This window comes from Arachis ipaensis, chromosome B10 (assembly GCF_059453495.1).
Source record: "Arachis ipaensis isolate K30076 ecotype BB chromosome B10, ASM5945349v1, whole genome shotgun sequence".
Classification (NCBI taxonomy): domain Eukaryota; kingdom Viridiplantae; phylum Streptophyta; class Magnoliopsida; order Fabales; family Fabaceae; genus Arachis; species Arachis ipaensis.
This window is the reverse complement of record NC_142435.1, coordinates 116,794,641-116,814,119: the sequence shown is the minus strand read 5'-3', so window position 1 is coordinate 116,814,119 and position 19,479 is coordinate 116,794,641. Positions and strand designations below refer to the sequence as shown.

The following is a 19,479-nucleotide window of genomic DNA, read 5'->3' as shown; positions in this document are numbered from 1 at the left end:
GGTGCGGCAAATGCAAAAGAAGCAGAAGCGACAATGACAGGTACAAGGTTTTCCGTACTAAACCAAATAGAAAATGATACACTCAATGATAATTCTGTTAGAATCTCTAATGAAAAAGAAAATGAGATTATTCCAGAAAATTCTCAGAATCAGAAAGGTAATAGGCCCCTCCCTTTGACATATAAGAACCCTTTCATTGGACCTCACCAAGATCATAACCCGAAAACTAGCCTAACCAAAATCTAGATTAATCTTGATAGAGCTACCACATCCCAAAAAAAGGAAGACCATCTAGCCCAACCAAGTTCTCTATCCAAGACCCCTAAGGAATCCCATAACAAGACAACAACCAAGTCTGCACCTATGTGTGAAGTTCTCCCACAGCCCAAAAATGCTAACACCGGCCCAATTAGAACAGTAAACCCTACAAAACCAAATCCAACACATCCCAATAACGACCCTTCTTTTCATCCATCAACTGAAAGAACCCGCACTCCAACTTCTACCCCTCTTCTACATCATCATAGAGAGAATTTGTGTGATCCCCAACTTACCTCTCAAGACACAACCATGGAGGACTCTTTTGTGGAAGAGTCTGCCCAAATAGAGGATATCAGGGAGGAATAAGAGCCAAAGCCACCTGATTTCAATTCAGTGGATACGAAAATTCTGATGGAAGCTGCCCTTGATTATGAAGAAAGGGAAAGGCTAAAATATAATAAAGAAAATTCAATTTCCAATGATAGTGGAGAGATGGATTGTAAGATGAATGCAGTACAAACAAAGGAAATGAATGACTCTATTGTCCCTTCCAGGGACGATGGTTGTTGAGATCCTGAAGTTCTCAGGGGTGGAGTTTTCTTTCCACATTTTAACTATGATGAAGATTATAGCCTGGAATTGCAGAGGAGCGGCCAGTAAAGGATTTAGTCGTGCCTTAAGAGAATTAGTGAAGCAAAAGAGTCTGAATATGGTAATCTTGGTTGAAACACGATGTAGTGGAGAACAAGCGAAGAAGGAAATAAAGAGTTTTGGCTTTGATTTTTACCATGTAGAGGAAGCTAGAGGTTTCAGTGGAGGCATATGGATCTTTTGGAAAAAAACAGATTTGCAAATTGCCATCTTGAACTCTGCTCCCCAATTTATTCATATGCGTGTTGACACACAGAATAAAAGAGGCTAGGTTCTAACAGCCATATATGCTAGTCCACATCCCAATGAGAGAAAGGAGATCTGGAGGAAATTGAAAGAAATTACAAAAGGTATGAAAGAAGACTGGCTCCTTGTTGGAGACTTCAACGAAATAGCTTGCCCGTCTGAAAAGAAAAGAGGAGGAAAGACGGACAATCAAGCTTGTAGAAGGTTTGCTGATTGGATAAATGCATGTTCTCTCATAGATTTGGGTTTTGTTGGATCTAAGTATACTTGGAAGGGTCCCAAATGGGAGGGGTTGGACAGAGTTTTCAAACGCCTTGATCGTGCCCTTTCTAATGCCGAATGGAGGACCAGATTCCCAGATGCTAGAGTGGACATCCTCACAAGAACACACTCAGATCACCACCCAATGATGATCTCCCTTGAACCGAGTATTTTGAGAAATGGTCGTAGACCGTTCAGGTATGAGGCTATGTGGAGTTTGCACCCGGATTTTGAAGAATTTATCAACCAAAATTGGAGGAGCAAAGAGCAACTTTCAGTAGCTCTTGACAGCCTCACAAAAGACTTGAGAGTGTGGAATAGAGAAATATTTGGTCACATTGGGCGTCAAAAGGTGAGACTGATGAATAGAATTAGAGGAATACAGAGAGCTGCTTCTTATGGGCGGAATGAATTTTTAGAAAAATTAGAGAGACAACTTAACATAGAGTTAGAGGTAATTCTTGATCGGGAGGAGATTTTATAGATGCAAAAATCGGGAGAGGATTGGGTGGTGAAGGGTGATAGAAATACCCGGTATTTTCACACTAAAACAATAATTAGGAGAAGGAGAAATAGAATCTTAAAGCTAAGAAGACTAGATGGATCATGGATGGAAGATCAGAGAGAACTAATTAATGCTGCCCTTATCTTTTTTAAGGAGCTCTATAGTGAAGAAGATCAGAACCCTCCCTTACTCAACACAGAGATCTCATATCCACCTCTTAAAGAAGAGATAAGCAGAAACATGGACAGCATCCCTACGGTGGCTGAAATCCGAAAAGCCATTTTTAGTATAGGCTCTTTAAAAGCTCCCGGAATAGATGGCTTTCCAGCTCTTTTTTATAAGGAAAATTGGAATGTGATCCAGAAGAATGTGGTAGATCATGTGTTGCACATTTGGAACAACCCCTGCAATATTAAAGAATGTAATCAGACTCTTATCTCTCTCATACCTAAAGTTCAGGTACCTGAATCTATCACTCAATTCAGACCAATTGCTTTATGTAATGTGAGTTATAAGTGTATTACAAAAATCTTGGTTGAACGTATAAAGCCTGCGCTTGATGGCAGAATTTCTCCCTATCAGTCTAGTTTTATTCCTGGGAGAAAAATCCAAGACAATATCATTATTGCAAAAGAAATTCTGCATTCGATGAAAAAAATTAAAGGGAAGAAGGGCTTCATGGCTATCAAATATGATTTTGAGAAGGCGTATGACCGCCTTAGGTGGAGTTTTTTACAACAATGCCTCATGGAATTTGGAATCCCAAATCTCTTAGTTCAAATTATCATGGAATGTATATTATCAGTAGCTTATAATGTGATTTGGAATGGTGAAAAAACAGAAGAGTTCAGACCATCAAGAAAAATTAGACAAGGGGATCCAATTTTACCCTATTTATTTGTTATAGCAATGGATAAACTATCCCATCTTATTGAAGAGAGCGCAGAAACTTTGACTTGGAAGGAGTTTAAAGTGGGAAAGGAAGGCTCTATCATTACCCATTTGCTATTTGCAGATGACTTGCTAATATTTGCAGAGGCTAATACTTCTCAGATTGATAATGTGGGAAGAGTGATGGAGAAGTTTTGTCAGGCTTCGGGACTCAAGGTGAACAGAGCCAAAACCTCAATAGTATTCTCAAACAATATTAAGGAGCATCTCAGGAGAGCCATCAAGGATAAATGCAACTATCAGGAACAACCAAGTCTGGGTAAGTATTTAGGGGCCATGATTACCAACAAGCGCTCAACCAAAGAAAATTTTAAAAATGTTATCCAGAAGATGCAGAGCAAACTTAAAAGGTGGAAGATAAACTGTTTATCATTAGCTGGGAGGGTTACTTTGGCAAAATCTGTGATTACTCCCATTGCCAATTACGACATGCAGCATACTTTACTTCCAAAGGGGATTTGTAATGAAATTGAAAAGCTGCAGCGTAGTTTTATATGGGGAGAATTGCAGAATATGAAAAAGATGCATCAGATGAGTTGGTCAACTCGTTGCCTTCCCAAAAATCAGGAGGGCTTGGTTTGAAGCAACTTAGTAAAGTAAATGAGGCTTTTCAATTGAAATTGTTATGGAGGTTGATAAAAGATCCATCGGCGCTTTGGGCACAACTACTTCTATACAAATATGGTAGACATTTGGAACTACCACATTGTATTAAAAGTTGTAAGTCAGATTCCATGTTCTGGAAGGATATTTCAAAAATTTGGAAGAAAAATCGAATGCACTTCTCATGGTGGTTGAATAATGGTAAATCAGTTAGTTTTTTCAATGACAGATGGCTAGAAGGAGAGGGGCCTTTAGTTTTGAAGGCTAATAGAGAAATAAATGATGAAGAAAAAAGAATGACAATAGCTCATTTTGTTAATGAAAAAGGAGAGTGGAATAGAATGCTATTAAGCAATTATGTAGAAGGACAGACTTATCAAAGCATCCTCAATACAACCCCTCCAAGAAAGAAAGGGGAAAATGATCAGATTTATTGGAGCCATACAACAAATGGTGATTTCACCATAGCCTCAGCATATCAGCTCCTAACAAATTCAGGAGGAATGAGAAGTTGCACTTGGAAGATAATTTGGAAGTGGCAAGGGCCAGAACGAATCAAAACATTTACATGGTTATTAGCTCATGAAAGACTCCTCACTGCTGAAAGAAAAGCCAGAATGTTTGGTTCCAACCCTTTCTGTCATAGCTGCCAAAGTAAAGTTGAGACCCTATCTCATGTGATGAGGGACTATCCAAGGGCAGCGAAAATTTGGGCAAAACTGCTACAACCAGGCATTGCAGCTGTGTTCTTCAATCTACCCTTCTCGAATTGGATAACATTTAATTTGGAGAATGGGTTGGGCAAGTCGAGTCAATATGAATGGCGGGATCTTTTCCTTATTACTTACTGGATGCTGTGGAAGTGGAGAAACATGGAGCTCTTCTCTCAGCCATTCCAAACACCAAAGAATGGGGCGAAAATCGTTATGGAACTAGCAACAAGGTTTAAGGAAGCTTTCGAGAGGAGCAAAAGAGAGAGACCAGAACACGGAAGAACAAATAGCAACATTAATTGAAAATCTCCTGAACAGGGATGGGTAAAACTCAACACTGATGGGGCAGTGGAGAAGAACCAAAAAATTGCAGCTTGCGGGGGCTTGATTAGAACTAATGAAGGAAAATGGGTAGCAGGATTTATTGCTAATTTAGGTAATTGCAATGTTATACATGCAGAATTAAAGGGGGTTTTTCACGGATTGGAAATGGCTTGGGATCTGGGTATGAGAAGGATGATAGTGGAGATGGATTTCAAAGAAGGAGTGGAGTTCATCACAAGAAGAAAAGAGGATGAGGAAAGATGCTGTTACAATCCGCTTATTCAAGAGATCCGAAGAATTAAAAACAGACCTTGGGAGCTTCAGTTCAGACATACTTGCAGAGAGGCAAATAGAGTGGCTGATTCACTTGCAAAATTGGCTTTAAGCAAAGTTAAAGGGTTCCAGTTTTTTGATAACCCTCCTGACAATTTAGAGCAAATTCTCGATGATGATGTAAAAGGAATATATACATCCCATATAGTACCTTGTGGATAGTTTTTTCTTTCTTTTGGGCTTCGGCCCCGATTACCAACCAAAAAAAAAATTCAATTTCTGTTTCTAAAATTTCAGTACTTTAATATCTCTAAAAAATAGAGACATAGGAGACTGTAATTTTTTAAGATAGAGACGGAAACTTTAATAACATTTTATATCTAAAATATCTCTATTTCAATTAATTAATTTTAATTTTATCTTTTGTGCAAATTAAATTAGAACTTTAATTTTAGTCTCACTTTACATAAAAAACAATACTAAAACTTATTTCGGTCTTTGTTTTTTAATTTCTATCTTTCAGTCTCTGTCTCTGTCTCTCAATTTCAGTCTCTTAATCTCTATTTCTCTTCCAATCGCTAGCTTAGAGGACTCACCTTTGTATATGCTACTGCCAATTTACAGTTATGATCTAAAAATAAAATATAGTTACTCTTAAACAATCTTCTTTTGGTCATAGTCCAAAGCAAACTAACTGAAAAAGGGCAAATAAAAGCTCCCTCCACTATTCTCCGCATAACTTCACTCGTACATTTGGATAATAATAATAATTTTAACTTCTTAAGTGAAACACAAGTACTTTCAGCCATCAATGCCACGTTTTTAAACCACAAACTACAGGTGAAGACAAACTGAATCGGATCGGCATAAGATTTGGTTTTATCCTAGTAACATTGAGTTGAGTCAACTTGTTCAATTTTATTATTATTATTATTATTATTGTTATTATTATTATTATTAAAGAATAAAGACTGATGCTCCTTTATTCAAGGTTACAATTCGGAAATCCAAGAGATTCTGATGTAACATGTTGCACATGGTGTGAAGATTGCATAACTATTTATTGTGCTGGAAAGGATATTTGGGACCATTATTTTTTATCCGATAAGGCACTAACACAATATTATTATACAGTATTATATATCATGCACACTATACAGGGGATACTAGTAAGAAGAATAATCATGATTGTTCTGTGTATGATTCTGAATTACAAGAATGTAGACAGACAATAATCAATCATTAATAAATATTGCTAAAGTAGCATTACCCCAAGTTGACATTACAACAGTGTCGAAAAATATCATAACTGAACAAAGAAATTCATTTTTTCGTTTGTTGTTTTTTTGTTACATACAATTATACAAACAAGAAATAGTTCATATATAGATTTTAAATTGAAGTTGTCCTCAAGGATATATATGTCATGATAATTGCATGCCGATATATATATATATATCCTGATTATTTTGATATCTTAGAAATTGATTTTTATTATAATCCGTTAAGTTTTATGCAGTTTTGTTATGACTTGTTATAATTACTTTGTAGACAATTTAGGTAAATAGATGTTGTAAAAGTTGTAATTAACTTAAATTAGTGGAATAGTCTGTATAAGTGTTTAAATTTAAATTGTGCCTTGTACGTATAGCAATTTATACAGTAATTTATTAGACAGATGACCTTTAAATAAACTTGGACAATTTAGTCCTTTAGCTGTGATATCATAAACACAAATCTTGCAGTGGTAATTAAGGAACTAATCATGATTGCGCTAAGAATGATGTTCATGCTGCTTACCTTGTCTCTTTCGTTGAGGTTCAGAAGGGGAAGGTGGAAAAGAAAAGGAAATCATTTACCAGAATTGAACTCCTTCTATGGGCAAGTACGGATCATTAGGCTACTTTGTTCATCTTTTTCTATTGGGACCCAAAAAGATACGACACGTAAAAGATGAACCTGAAAATCAAAAGCAAAATTTTCCAACTTTCTAGTCATCGATGATCGATCTCTTTTAGGAAGCTTCGCAATTCCCTTCAATTCATAAGGGGCAACAAATTTCTGATATCATATGATATATGAAACCCAAATGCCACGCGGCACATCCTCCTGCGTGCAAAGTGGGATTGCATGGACCCATCTTGATCCGAAGGACCATTACAAAAAGGTTTAATCAGTGGAGCATCCATTGCATGCATATGCTTAATTACAAATATATCTCAAAACAGCAATGACAAACATTATTAAAAACCAGTAATTACCAACAAACCAATGTTAACCCAATTATTAATGATAACCACATATGATTGGTTGGAACAACATTTATTTATTAATGATTTTGGATTAGAGAGATTAATATTAAAAAAATGTTTTGACTTTTGTGCAATTAATTAAGTGCAACTTCCATAATACTCAAATATATTTAGTTATAGGAAGTTTATATATTATTATATGTGCTTTTTTATAAATTAAAAACACCAAATTATATTAATATGGACGTATGTAAAAAATCAATTACTAAATTAACTATTTGTATAAAATATACGTTGAAATATAAAATATATATTTAATTATTTATGGATAAATATATAGTGATTGATTTTGTGTGTGCATGTAACATTTTTTATATTGATAGGAATAGACAAAAAATTTAAATTATTGAGATAGAGAATAATAAATAATATTATGATTCTTTTTTTAAAAGAGTCTCAAAAATGAATCTTAAGTTAAAAGTAAAATTCATTAAAAAATATAAAATTATTTAATAAATTAATTAATACTCTAATAAAAAGCAGCCACCAAATCCAAGGATGTGAACTTTCCTTCTATATAATAGCATAGGCAACCATCCACAAGAAGCTCTAACTAACACATTACAATACAATTACACACCCTCCAACAATAATATAATGTATGCTTCAACTTCATTCACTTCACCTCTGATCCATGAACTTCTTTTAGAATTCCACTCAAGAAGGTTACTCTTACACACTACCCCGTCATTCAACCAATCACCAAGCTCATCACCCAACCCACCAAATAGCCCCCAAAGCTCATCACCAGAATCATCATACCTTGGAGATGGAACCTTTGATGCAAATGTTGTAATGGTACTCTCAGTACTTTTATGTGCTCTAATATGCTCACTTGGATTAAACTCCATCATAAGGTGTGCATTAAAGTGTTCCAGCTTAGTTGTGAGTACCAATAATAGTGATAGTAATAATAACCACCACACTTCATCATCAAGAGTGGTCAACACCGGAATCAAGAAGAAAGCACTCAAGACTTTTACAACACTAAGTTACTCAAATGAACTCAACCTTCCTAGTTTGGACTCAGAGTGTGTGATATGCTTGTCGGATTTCGCCCTCGGCGACCGGTTGCGGATTTTGCCTAAGTGCAACCATGGTTTCCACATAAAGTGCATTGATAAATGGTTGAGTTCGCATTCTTCTTGCCCCAAATGCAGACACTGCCTTATGGAGACTTGCCACAAGATTGTTGGGGCTACTACCTCATCATCATCATCACAATTGCCAGAAACTATTCTTACCATAGCACCATTGGACCCAGAACGTTTGGTGCGTAACTATAGGGAATCCAATTAATTATTCAACCATATTCATCAATGCACTGCTGGTTAAGTTGTAGTAGTTATTAATTAATTAATTAATTAGGACTATATATAGGGTTTAGCATGTAGTGATGGTTATGGTTAATTATTATTGGTGAAATGTGCATAGAGTTTGAAACTCTTTTGTTGTTGTTTTAGGCTTTTAGCTTTAGCTCTCTTCAAGTGTATAAAGCAAGTTTAAATTGAAATTGCATTATTGAATTGTAAATTATTAGAAATTTCTGTTGCTTCGTAAATGAATTTAATTCCAATGGACGCCTAGTCAGGCAGCTAGATAGTTTAAGCAAATTAAGGAATTGAACAAGCAATCTCTATAAAAGAAGAGTTTTTTTTTTTAAATAAAGTCAAATTCAAATCCCAACTTTAAGTGAAACTTATCTATCTAGCTAATAACCTATAATGCAGTCAATTAAATTATATATATTTATTTGAACAATTAGACCCCATATTATTAAATATCGTAGAGGTGTGTTTATCTTTAAAGGTTTAAGTTTACGAAAAATATTAGATAAATAAATTATTTTTGTAATTAATTTTTTTTCTTCTTCTTATGTGTTTTTTTTTTAATTAGTTTTTGTTGTGTTAATAAACTGTTGGTTTAATTTAATTAAATTTGGTTATCCAAATAACTTAATTATGTAGTAACATTTGTAAGTTTTTTTATTGATGTTTTATCCTTTACTTGAGATGTGTGCCTAAAGGAGGAATAATGATTTTTTATCTTCAATGTCGACAACAATAAAAAAATAAGGTTAAAGAACTAAATTAGTCCCTGAGCGTAATCCTGTTTTAGTTTTTAAGGTTTAAAGTGTTCTATTTGAATTCAAAAAAGTTTCATTTAGCTTCAATTTAGTTCCACCGTCAGGTTAAAAATAAATAATTAACGAAATGTCCTACATGACAGTAGTATAAGAACAAGGTCAATAATTTGGAGAATAAGTACGAGCTCCAGAGGCACAAAATCAACCATGGATGCATCAATACATGTATTTAACATTTTTTTAGTTTTATAGAAAATATTTCATTTTAATTATAAGAAAAATGATAAATAAATGTATTGATATATCCACGATTGATTTTGTGTCTCTGGAGCTTGTACTTATTCTCTAGATTATCGACCTTATTCTTATACTGCTGTCATGTAGGACATTTTGTTAATTATTTATCTTTGACCTCCAGTGGGACTAAATTAAAGCTAAATGAAACTTTTTTGGATTCAAATAGGACACTTTAAACCTTAAGGACCAAAACAGAATTACGCCCAAACGTAAGGGACCAATTTAGTACTTTACCAAAAAAATAATAACAAGAAAGTCTTGGCTCGGTAGGTGGGGTCGGTTATATAGATCAAATGATGTTATATTATGTCTACAGAAAGATTATTTACATGTAGATCTGGTTTGACCACTTCGTAGATGGTTTTTCTAGGTCTTTCTCTGCCTTTCACCCTTTGTCCATCTTTCATCTTATTCACCTTCTAATTGGGTGCTCTGTCGGTCTTCTTCTCACATGTCAAAACCACCTGAGACACGATTCTACTATCTTTTCCACAATAGGTGCTACTCCAACTCTCTCTCTTATATCTCCATTCTTTATTCTATCCAATCGTATATGACCACTCATCTATCTCAACATCTTCATTTCTGGCACACTTAACTTATGTTCGTGCTCCCTTTTGGCCACCCAACACTTTATACCATAAAGCATAACCGGTCTGATAGCAATGCGATAAAATTTACCTTTAAGTTTTAAAAGGCACTTTTTTGTCACATATAAAACCAGACGCATTCCATCATTTTGACCAACCTGCTTGAATTCTATAATTTACATCATGTTCAATCTCTTCATTATTCTGCATGATGCACCAAAGATAATTAAAACTTTTAATTTTTCGTAGGATATTTTTTCCAATATTTACCTCTGTATTAGGATTTTTTTTCTTTGGCGACCAAACTTACATCGACTTATGCGCAAATCATATATTTTTAGAACTTCTCTCCATATATTCTGTCGACATAATTTTATTTAATTTTGGGACTGATGTATGTGTGACTTTTTTTTTTATTTATTTTTTAGCATCAAAGAAATAACAAGGAAGTTATGCATGACCACAAAATCATAGGATAAAGCAAAAATTATTACAAGATGCAACTGAAATACAATAAAATATGTGAGAAGGAAAATATTATGGGGTAGCAATTGCTTCTCTTATGTATAGTGCAGTGTGAACAATCTTCCTATTTCACCTTTGATAATTGCTAAGACACAAAGCAAAATGAAAAAGAAAGAAAGAGAAAAAAAATTACAAAGTGGCATACTTTATCCAGTCAATGGAGCATAACATAATGAATGGAATCTGAGGGTGAAACCACTTAATCACTTTCAAATCAAATAATAAGTGTGCCAAAAAGGGAAATGTTGTAAACATTGTAACTCATGACAAAGAGTTTTTGATTGCCAACACTGACTAACAACACTAACTGGGGCGGCAGAAACTTGATTTGCCCAGAGTCTTAAACGCATTAAACATGCCCTGTTTGTACCATAATTATATGGACACTGTCCTTGTGGGGACACACTCACTCATACACACCATTATTGCCAATTTCTGAGGATATTATTGCATGATCATCAATTTCAATTTCACCCCAAATATCAATCAAATAAATAAATAATTGCAATGCCAAGTTGCCAACTCACAGGGAAACAAGCAATAAGCTAAGGAGATATATACAAACATGTTAAATAAAATTCGTTTTGTTGGATACAAAAATGTCCATCAACCGTCGACTATCACGGACATTTTTCGATATAAATGTATGTATTTTATATACGGCTAATTTTTTAGTGCCTTGAGACTTCTTACTGAATTTGCCGGAATATGACCCTTTATGGTGTGTGTGAAGTGTGAACATATGATAAATGTGAGACCAATGTTTTTATGTTTGATTTTCGTAGTTGAGTTGTAAGCACCATAGCAAAGACCTTTTCTATATATAATATAAAAGCATAAAATTAACCATATTTTCGTAATTAAGAATTGTGTATAAACAATTTTTAACTTGAAAATTTCCATATTTAATTTCCTTATTATATAAATATAGATAAATAATAATCCGCCAATAATTGAATAGTGTTCTCTCTGTTTCATCTTCTACTTACTGCTTGTATTGTGGCTGTGGATAAAAGTTAATTCAGTAGATGCCTAAATAAATGAAAAAGCCGAAAAGGGTAGTGATGATGTCATGGCGGCAGGTACTAACATATGGTTTTCATGGTGAATGGATGTACAGTGGTAATAACTAATAAGTGGAATAACAACCTCAGAGAACATTCCGTTTTGCTCTATTTTCAACTGTTTCCCAAGTAAAGTTCATAAAATTAACATAGAATATAGAGGCAAAAGTTAAAACATGATGATGTGGCATAGCTATAAATATAAAGCGGCCAAAGAGCACCCATGCACATGTTTGTAATTAACATACATGGATAGCGATTCATGCACTTGACAAGTCATGTTTGATAAGAAGGGCGATATATGTATGGACCTTACTCTCTATGCAATAGCTAGGTAGGAGTACCCTATATATAAAGCAAAATGGAATATTCAATAAAGCAATATAAAGAATAAGAAAATGGTGAGGAAAGTGCAATAGGGGTGGAGATCCACGCCACAATTTGGAGCAAAAATACCCCTCAACTAATCATATTTAATCATGCTGTTACATTCTCAATTGCCTTCAACTTATCTTATTGCAAAATTTCAAAGTAGATCAGATCAGAGCTTAACTGCATTAAGCTTTTAGAGTTTAAAGTTGATGAAATTGAATACATGCACTCTTCTGAAATAGCGCAACAATTTTTTTTTTAGGAGAAATTGGACTATCACAATTTTGGATCAGCCCCATTTTTTGTGGTAACAAGAGCATCTGTGTTGTAAAATATCGGCTTTGTTGGCTTGTTGCTGAATTTAAAGCCCATATATGTTGGTTGGTTTATCTCTTTTTGTTGCACATTTCTTCGGCAGGCTGTTTATACCTAATACATATCATGGATTTGGGTCTCTCGTTATTAGGGCTGTGCCAAAATTATTAAAATTTTGGGTTTTAAACCCAATCTAAATTAGACTATTTTTAAAAAAATAATTCAAATCAAATTATATCTATTTTATAGTAATTTTTTAATCTAAACCATTTAAATAATTTTAAATCATCCGACATCCAGATCCAAAAAGCCCCTAATTGGAGGCCAGTTCACACACAGCCTCTTGGTCTTCTCTTTCTTCTCATATCCACTAGAAATATTACTCGTTTAGTTGTTTGTGAATCGTAAACTTACGGAAAACCGCTCACCCTTTCAAGCTAATTTTGGGTTCACCAAGATTTGAACTCTTGACCTTCCGAATCTTGAAATTCTAATACCATGTCCTGAAACCATTCATCCCAAAAGCGTAACCTGACAAGACAATGTAACACTAATAATCATATCTTTAATACTTTCTAAACTTTCATTTATGCTTAGGTGATTGGCTCCCTATACTTTCTCTTTGATTATATATTTCAATTCACACAACAACAATAAAATAACCATGTATTTCTATATGATGATAATCCACAACTAAGAATAATAAACTAGCTAGATAAAAATATTGAGAAGTGATTGTATTCGAAACTCACATTCTCAGTTTTAGTAAAAAGCAATTTTGTTCCTCCTATTGGGTTTGGTTCATAATCCTTGGTTTAGTGATTGCTACTTGCTTGCAGTAAAAGAAAATATGTATATCAGTATTTGAGTTTTGGTCCCTTTAAACTTAGTTGTTTGTATTAAAATCTTTAAGTTGTGGTTTAATTTTATAAATAAGATGGCGTTATTAATATTGTCTCTGTATTATATGTAGAATAAGATGATTGATAATAGGATCGCACTAGCGTACAGATTCAAATTTACAGAGATTCATATTATTTTGACACGTGTACATTGGATCCCCTTGGAGCAAGCAGCTTTATAGATAGTTGTTTTCAACCAAACGAGTGGCTTGGCTTGGCTGAAATTGTGAAACGGTACTACTCTCTCTATGTTGAATTGGATTGAATGTGTATGAATTTGTTTGCATTTTGAACTCACATGTAATTTTTTTTATTGTTAGCAATAACTTGAACATGCAACTCCATTGTTGGGTATGGGTACTCAGTACCTTTACGGCCGTAAAATGGTTTGTATCACTTGAACCCCATGATCACAAAATGAAAAAAATTATATTGCAGCCCTATAAAAAATAAGAGATTTAACTTAATTTATCTATATTTTCCAACACTATTTAACTTACAGTTTATTTAAAGATTTATATTCACACTTTTCTTTATTTTCATGCATAATTTTAATAAATAACTAAAAAGCTTTTATTTTTAATTATAATCAACTTTAGTAATATAAAAAAGTAATATTTAGCTAAATAATTTAAAAAAAAGTAGCAGTTTGTATTAAATTTCAAAGAAATGACATATTAGAAAAAAAATACTTTTCTATTTATTTTAGAAGTTGAAAATTAATATTAAAAGGTATTATGTTTTTTAGGAATATCAAACCATCTCTTGAATATATAGTTGCTGATAGGACTAGAAGTGAGTCGAGTTAGACTAAACTTAAGCTCGGCTCACAAAAATTGAGTTTGGCTCATGACTCGATTCATTAACAATCAAGCCTATTTCTTAAACTCAAGCTCGACTTACCAAAAGCTCACGAGTTGGTTCGAACTCACAAGTTGGCTCAAATAGTAAGAACATAATCTATAATTCTATATCCATAAATTATAACTGATATATTTTAAAAATTATTTAAAAAGATCAATTTTATATATTTTTTATCCATCAATAAATTATAATTTTTTTATTTATGTCCTACATCAAAGTTATATATAAAAAATAAATATAAAAGTTTAAATAATTAAGATTATTAATATATATATATATATAATCGAGCTAGCTCACGAGCTAATGAGCTGAGCTTATTCAAACTCAAGCTCGACTCATTTAATTTATGAGCTTAATTTTAGGCTCAATATTGGGTCATTAGCTCACGAGTTTAATTTATCGAGCTATTAACGAGTCGAGTTCGAGCTGGCTCATGGGCTAGCTTGACTCACTTCCAACCCTAAGTTACTGAAATTATTGTAACAGGAGATCTTTAGACCTTAAAATGTTTATTTTTGGAGAGAAACACACTAATTAATATTTTAAATAAGCAAAGGGATATGCCAAAGATAAAAAAAAAATCAACTAAACAAGTTATTTTAGGTAACTAAAAGTCTACTCAAATCTTTTTTTTTAAATATTATTTTTATATCAAAATTAATCATTAAAATTAGTCATCATAAAATTAGTGTATAAATATATGTATAGTTAAATTTATTTTAAAAGTGCATTTTATATTTTAATATATATTCTACTTTTATAACTAATTTTAATAACTAATTTTAGTATATACCTAAACATGATTACTTTCTATTTTTTTTTATGTGTCTCCTCCTTTTTTTGTATGTGCCTATCAATTATTAAACTAATTTAATTAAATTTAATTGTCAAACGATTTTATCATGTAATATTACTAAGATAAAATATCAATTTAGGAGAAACAATAGAATAATAAAGTAGAATAATAACAACATATAATAACATATAATTTTTTTAAATTGAATTTGTTATATATAATAACAACAAAATAATTTTTTTAATATCTTATATAATTTTACATTTATAAAATTTATAGTTATAAAAAATAACTTATAAAATTTTTATATTTATTTTTAAATATTTTTTATTTTTAATTTTCAAATTATTTTATTAAATTTAAAATTTTTTTAAAATATATAAAAATTAATCTCTTAAAAATAACAAAAAGTGACTTATGTCTGTTGAGCCGCTAGTAAAGATAATTAAGAGTCAACCCTCTTTTCTTAGCCACTAATAACCATCATAAACAAATTTATTACATATCAAATAACATGTGGCATGCCACCTCTCTCTCTCTCTCTCTCTCTCTCTCTCTCTCTCTCTCTCTCTCAAATGTGAGTGAGAAGAAGAAGAATAGAGTTGTAATAGAGATCTAACGGTATAATTGTCCGAACGACGATTTTAATATCAAATAAAATGTTAGGGACGATTTTAAATAAAAAAATGTTAAAGACAATTTTATTTTAACCCTAAACTTTAGGGACTAAAACAGTACTTATTTCTATGTTAAACTTAAAATAAGAGCATGAAATTTTTTTATACAAAATTACTAGTAAAAATACTTAAAAAATTAATTCACATTTAAAATTAGTATTTGATAATATAGATATATAAAGTTTTAATTTTTAAAATAGAAATTAATAAAGATACAACGATGCTATGTGCACATACAAAAACGAGTTACTTGCATAAAATACATATTAAAGTATAAAATAGGAATAAGTATTGTTTTGGTCCCTAAGATTTAGGGTCAAAATCAAATTCGTCCCCAACATTATTTTGGATTTAAAATCATCCTCAACATTATTTTTGGTATTAAAATCGTCAATTTTAATAAAATTTTTAATTTTATTATTAAATTACTCCTAATAAAAATATAAATTAAAAAAAAAGGAAAGAACGCCAGGAGAAGGGAAGATGAGGGGTGTTCATCACAACCCCCCTTTTTCTCATTGACATCTTCAGAAGAGAGAGAAAGAGAAGCAGAGACTTAAAGAGAAGGAAGCCTCGTCGTGCCTGGCCGTCGCCATCGCGACTCACTGTTGCCCTTGCAGCACCGTGATTCACCGTCGCCCTTGCAGCGCCGCGATTCACTGTCACCCTTGCAGCGCTGTGACTCCCCCTCGCCATCACCGAAACTCCTCTCACAGCAACGCGCCTGACCCTCGCCCTCGTGTTCCTCGTCATCATCGGGGAGGTGATGGTGGTGGTGGTGGTATTGCTGCTACTGACCTCGCCGCCACTTTACGTCCTCATCGCTGTAACTCGCCAATTCTGCTTCTGCTTTCGATTTGGCTTCTACTTCTGTTTCGGCTTTGGCTTCTGCTTCTACTTCTACTTCTGCTTCTATTATTTTTCTGATTTTTTTTTATTGTATGTTGATTTTATTGTTGAATTTGATGTTGTTTTTGAATTTGAATAATGTGTTATTGTTGGTATTGAATATTGTGTTTTTGAATCTGATTATTGGTATTTGGTGGGAGTAAGAAAGATGATGGTGGTGGTAAAAAAGTGGTGGTGGTAGAGGTTATTTTTGTCTGTAAAAAATCAAAAGGACAATTTTAATATAAAAAATAACGTTAGGGACGATTTTAAATCCAAAATAACATTGGAGACGAATTAATTTTGACCCTAAATCTTAGGAACCAAAACAGTATTTATCCCTATAAAATACATATTAAAAATGAAACAGCATAAGTATTCACATAAATATATAATGACTATTTTTTTTAATGTATATATAATATTTTTAGTAAAGATAATCTTTGATATTATATAAATAATTATAAGCCTTAAAATTTTTATAAATTTATAATGTATATTTTTATGTGATTAATTTTTTATTATTTCATAAAATATTTTTTTACTTGTATTCATAATTATGTATTTAAACTTATTTTAAAATATTTATTAATTGTTACTATCATTTATTTTAGTTTGCATAATGTACTGATCTTTTTCTAATTTTTTATAATGTCGAAGATATAAATAATACAATTTTTGTAAATCAAAAATTAAATCAGTACAATTTATAAATTTTAAGGATCACTTTAAGATGTAATTTGTTGTTATTAATAGTGATGTTGATTATTATTCACCAAATCTATATATTCCGTTTCAAATATACTCATACATTTTTATTGTTTATTTTGTTTTCTACTTAGATTGATTGTTACTTATTTTTCACATTTTCTTCCAATTAGTTTTAACGCCGTATTCTTTAATATAAATGAGAACATTGTTTATATTTTGTTTATATCAAAGAGCCCTTTGTCAAATATTTTAATAATAGTATTGAAGTAGTAGGATGTCCACTAATATTCAACTATTTTTTTTATTGTCAAATATTCGTAAAAATCGATCAGTTACTTCAGATAATTTTAAAGTAGAGAATGTTATTGAAAAAAAATTAAATACAAATATTGTGGTAACTTAATACAATATGAAAATAGAATCAGTTCAATGAGTAGTCATATAAGAAAATGCAAGCAAAATCTTAACTCTGATTCAAACAAAAGAAGAAAACTAACGACCACACTATTACAGATGATGTGGTGTTCCAAATTCATCTGGTGCTTTTAAATTTGACCAAAAGGAGACATCTTTTAATATTTTGATAATGATTAAATATTATATAGATAATTATTGTAATTAGATTTATAAAAAATAAATTTATATAGTTTAAAAAGATTTTAATATTAATTTTATTTTTAAAAAATATTAAATTTCAAAATTTGTAGCAAAAAATTAATCTCAAAAATGGATTTTTAGTAGAAAAAATATAATTTGAAGGCTGAATTTTTAAAAACTAATTTTATAACTGAATTTTTGGTTAAACAATATGGTTTTAAAACCGATTTTTAGAAAAAAAATTAAATTTAAAACCTGTTGATAAATAAAATTAATTTTAAATTTTTAAACTGATTTTTATTTATTTTTCTAAATCAGTTAAAAATCGGTTCTCCTTTAAATTTAGTTCCAGTTTGATTTTATGAATCATAAAATTAATCCTAAAATAATCACCAAAAAAAAAATTAATCCTAAAATGGATGCGATTTGGATTTTTAAAAATCCAAACTATGTCCATCCATACTTCTTATGAAAAAGTGCATTATGCTTATGTACATTGTTTATCTTGTTTTGGGCCTTGGCCATATGTTCTCAAGTAACTGAGCACGAAAAATAACATAAGAACATGGAGGAGTTTAGTTGTTAAATACCAACTCTTCCAAGAGTGAGATGATTCTAGTATCAAATTGGAAAATTTTGAAGAGTCTTTTCAAATTTAATTGCATGGAATAAATTAGGGTTAGTAATACTAACCCTATTGAAGGGTATTTAATGTGACTTAACCTGTTCGGTAGGCTGACAATCTGATTCACTTAGAGTAGAGTGGATTGAACTATGAGTAGGATTGGATATGAGTTCATACATAAATTCACACTCGACTTTACCCACACTCTTAATATATTATAGTACATAGTTAAGAATTATTATACATATATAATAAAATTGATGAAAATTGAACTTACATTTTCTTCCTTTTATAATTTTAACATAACTTTTATTATGATTTTATTATTTTTAATTTTAATATAAATTCGATCTTATATTTTCTATTTTATTAGTATTTTTGTTAAATATGAAACATAGTTGTAAGAACCGAATCGATGATCAAACCACTCAGACTACTAGTTTATTGGTTTATTAGTTCAACCGATAAATCACTGGTTGAACCGGTAAAACCGATCCTATGTAAATAAAAAATGTAAAATAGAAAACTAATACAAAGATAGATATAAAATTAGTTAGTACTATTACACTAGTATCTTAATTTGATATAATAAGAATAATAATCCATAATATAAGTAAATTTCAATACTAGTATCAAATAAGATAACTTTAATCATAACATTAATATTGAAATAGATAAAGACTTTTTAGTAAAGTTTATATTTCTATTAATAATACTACATAATTAAAATATAATTAATTCAAAAAATAGAGAATATAAAATTAAAATTAAATTAGATATTTATAAAATTATTTAATTCAAGAGTTACTATATAATTAGTCTTTATCGTTTAAAATCTTAAGAACCACAATGGCAGAGTGGCAACAAGGAGTCTGTTTGAACCTTGGCGCTAACATTTTGGACTTCTCCAAAATAACACATGCTAATAGGTTGACAAATGGCGCGTTGAGGACCGTACGTCGCATTGTGAAGTGGAGATGCGCTGCTATGGAGCACCATAGAGTGGCAACTGAACCGATTTTTGCCAATTCTTATCGATTTTTTCTGATTTTTACCGGTTCATGCCGGTT

General features: G+C 31.6%; 2 protein-coding genes across 2 annotated transcripts; both read left to right on the top strand.

Annotated features, from left to right (window-relative positions):
• Nucleotides 1–1,264: 1,264 nt before the first annotated feature.
• On the top strand, nt 1,265–5,010 carry LOC107621000 (uncharacterized). Its single transcript, XM_016323061.1, has 4 exons — nt 1,265–1,771; nt 2,078–3,451; nt 3,622–4,401; nt 4,510–5,010. Exons 1-4 carry the CDS (start codon nt 1,265–1,267, stop codon nt 5,008–5,010), a joined length of 3,162 nt encoding a protein of 1,053 aa, XP_016178547.1.
• A 2,641-nt stretch (nt 5,011–7,651) lies between these two features.
• On the top strand, nt 7,652–8,633 carry LOC107621631 (RING-H2 finger protein ATL78). The gene has a single exon (XM_016323664.3). It carries the CDS (start codon nt 7,698–7,700, stop codon nt 8,397–8,399), a length of 702 nt encoding a protein of 233 aa, XP_016179150.1. The 5' UTR covers nt 7,652–7,697; the 3' UTR covers nt 8,400–8,633.
• The last annotated feature ends 10,846 nt before the right edge of the window (nt 8,634–19,479 follow it).

Coding starts and splice junctions, on each gene's coding strand:
- LOC107621000 (XM_016323061.1), top strand. CDS start 1,265: ATGAAAGAAGACTGGCTCCTTGTTGGAGACTTCAACGAAATAGCTTGC. Junction 1,772..2,077: donor GTCACATTGGGCGTCAAAAG/GTGAGACTGATG, acceptor ATCTTTTTTAAG/GAGCTCTATAGTGAAGAAGA. Junction 4,402..4,509: donor CAAAGAATGGGGCGAAAATC/GTTATGGAACTA, acceptor TCTCCTGAACAG/GGATGGGTAAAACTCAACAC.
- LOC107621631 (XM_016323664.3), top strand. CDS start 7,698: ATGTATGCTTCAACTTCATTCACTTCACCTCTGATCCATGAACTTCTT.